This window comes from Monosiga brevicollis, genomic scaffold (genome assembly GCF_000002865.3).
Source record: "Monosiga brevicollis MX1 MONBRscaffold_37 genomic scaffold, whole genome shotgun sequence".
Lineage (NCBI taxonomy): Eukaryota > Choanoflagellata > Craspedida > Salpingoecidae > Monosiga > Monosiga brevicollis.
Window position 1 is genome coordinate 400,655 of NW_001865074.1, and position 1,509 is coordinate 402,163.

Genomic DNA, 1,509 nt, shown 5'->3' on the forward strand with positions numbered 1-1,509 from the left:
TCGGTCGCTCGCTTCAGATTGGCACCACATCGGGANCGGTGTTGACTGATACCAGTAGCTTCGAAGAAGAGGTGACACTTGTTGCACTGGGCGACCAATTTGGCCTCCATCACCTGCTTGACCAGATCAGTGGCTTGCTCGTCGTAGGGGTGCTCGCGTAGTACATGATTGACCCAGGCTTTGCGGTCAAGGCGGGGCCCCTTGCATTTGCAAAGCCCAAATGGGCAGGCGAGGAGTTGCCTGTGGCCAGATGTCTTCAGCAGGACCTTGCGCTGGGCATCCAGCACGTTGGCAGCGATGGGCGGAGCGGGATCGCTGAGAAGAACATCTTGCTCACTCTCACTGTGTTCGCCCGCTGTATTGTGTGTTTCACTTTCACTGACTTCGCCAAGTGGGGCTGAGTTTGCATGCTCACTGTGTTCGACAGGATGTGAAATGGCAGCGGGCAAAATGGTAGTGGCAGGGGGTGAAGCAGAGGGCGGAGAGGGATCGGAATGGGTTTGTTGTGTACCCGATGGATCTGGCAGCACCATTTGAGCGGGTGTAGGTGATTGCACCAATGGCTCAGGCGTGGCACTGCCGTTTGTGTCACCGTCACCATCATGTGCGGGAGGGGCGATAGGGGTGGGCGCGCGGAGTGCGGTGGAGCGAGGAGGGGAGTCGCTTTCATCCGAAGACATGGTCAAAACATCCGATGGTGTGTTAGGAATCGAATGATGTGTCTGCCCTGTGGACTCGGGCGAGGATTGTTGCTCCCCGCTGCCATTTGGCTCAGAGGGCACCGATGCTGACAAATCCTCGGTCATAGGGGCCGAAGATGTGGCAGTGGCGGCGGCAGGCATTGCCGCAGCAACTTGAGCAAAGGAGCGAGGGCTGGATGGCGTGCGAGGGGTGCGGGGAGAAGCATTGGAAGTGTTTCCGATGATGGGATGTTGCTCCCCGCCGCCGTTTGACGTCCTGGTCACTGGCTCGGCCGCGGGCACGACGGCACGTGTCGAAGACTCGGTCGCACCGGCAGCGGGGGACGTCGAGGGCACATGAGACGAGGCACGGGCGGTAGGGACAGAGTGGCGGGCGTGAGGGCGAAGCGGGGTGGTCATGGGGTCAGGGAAAACATGGTTACGGTCATGGCGAGCGCTGCCATGTTTTGTGTGTTTTGCAGAACGACGAGTTTGGGAAGGCGAGGTGGTGGTGTTGCTTGGAGGTGACTCGGCACTCGGGCGTTTAGCACCGCGGACCTGGGTCCAAGAATCCTCGCCGCCGGACTCAGTGGCCATGTCCGCGGGGCAAGCAAGCGAGCAAGCGAGCGGACACGGTGGGAGCGAGGGCGCCGCCAAAACGCGGGCCGCAAAGAGCGGGGTTGCAGATTTTGTCTGACAACGTGGTTCACGCCAAGATGTCAGAAAAAAAAAGGTGCCGTCATGCTTGCGAGCAAAGACAACCCGAAGGTCGAGGGGCTTGATGTGAGCTGGAAGGTGATCTAGTCCTTGGATGACGTTGTGCTCGTGA

General features: G+C 59.7%; 1 protein-coding gene across 1 annotated transcript in view; it reads left to right on the top strand.

Annotated features, from left to right (window-relative positions):
* The window catches only part of MONBRDRAFT_29719 (uncharacterized protein), a gene marked incomplete at both ends in the record, with an annotated part of 21,180 nt that overhangs the window by 17,180 nt on the left and 2,491 nt on the right, over positions 1-1,509 (top strand). The window contains one exon of the mRNA XM_001750127.1: positions 623-697. Coding sequence (XP_001750179.1) covers positions 623-697 — 75 coding nt within the window. The remainder of the gene's footprint in view (positions 1-622; positions 698-1,509) is intronic.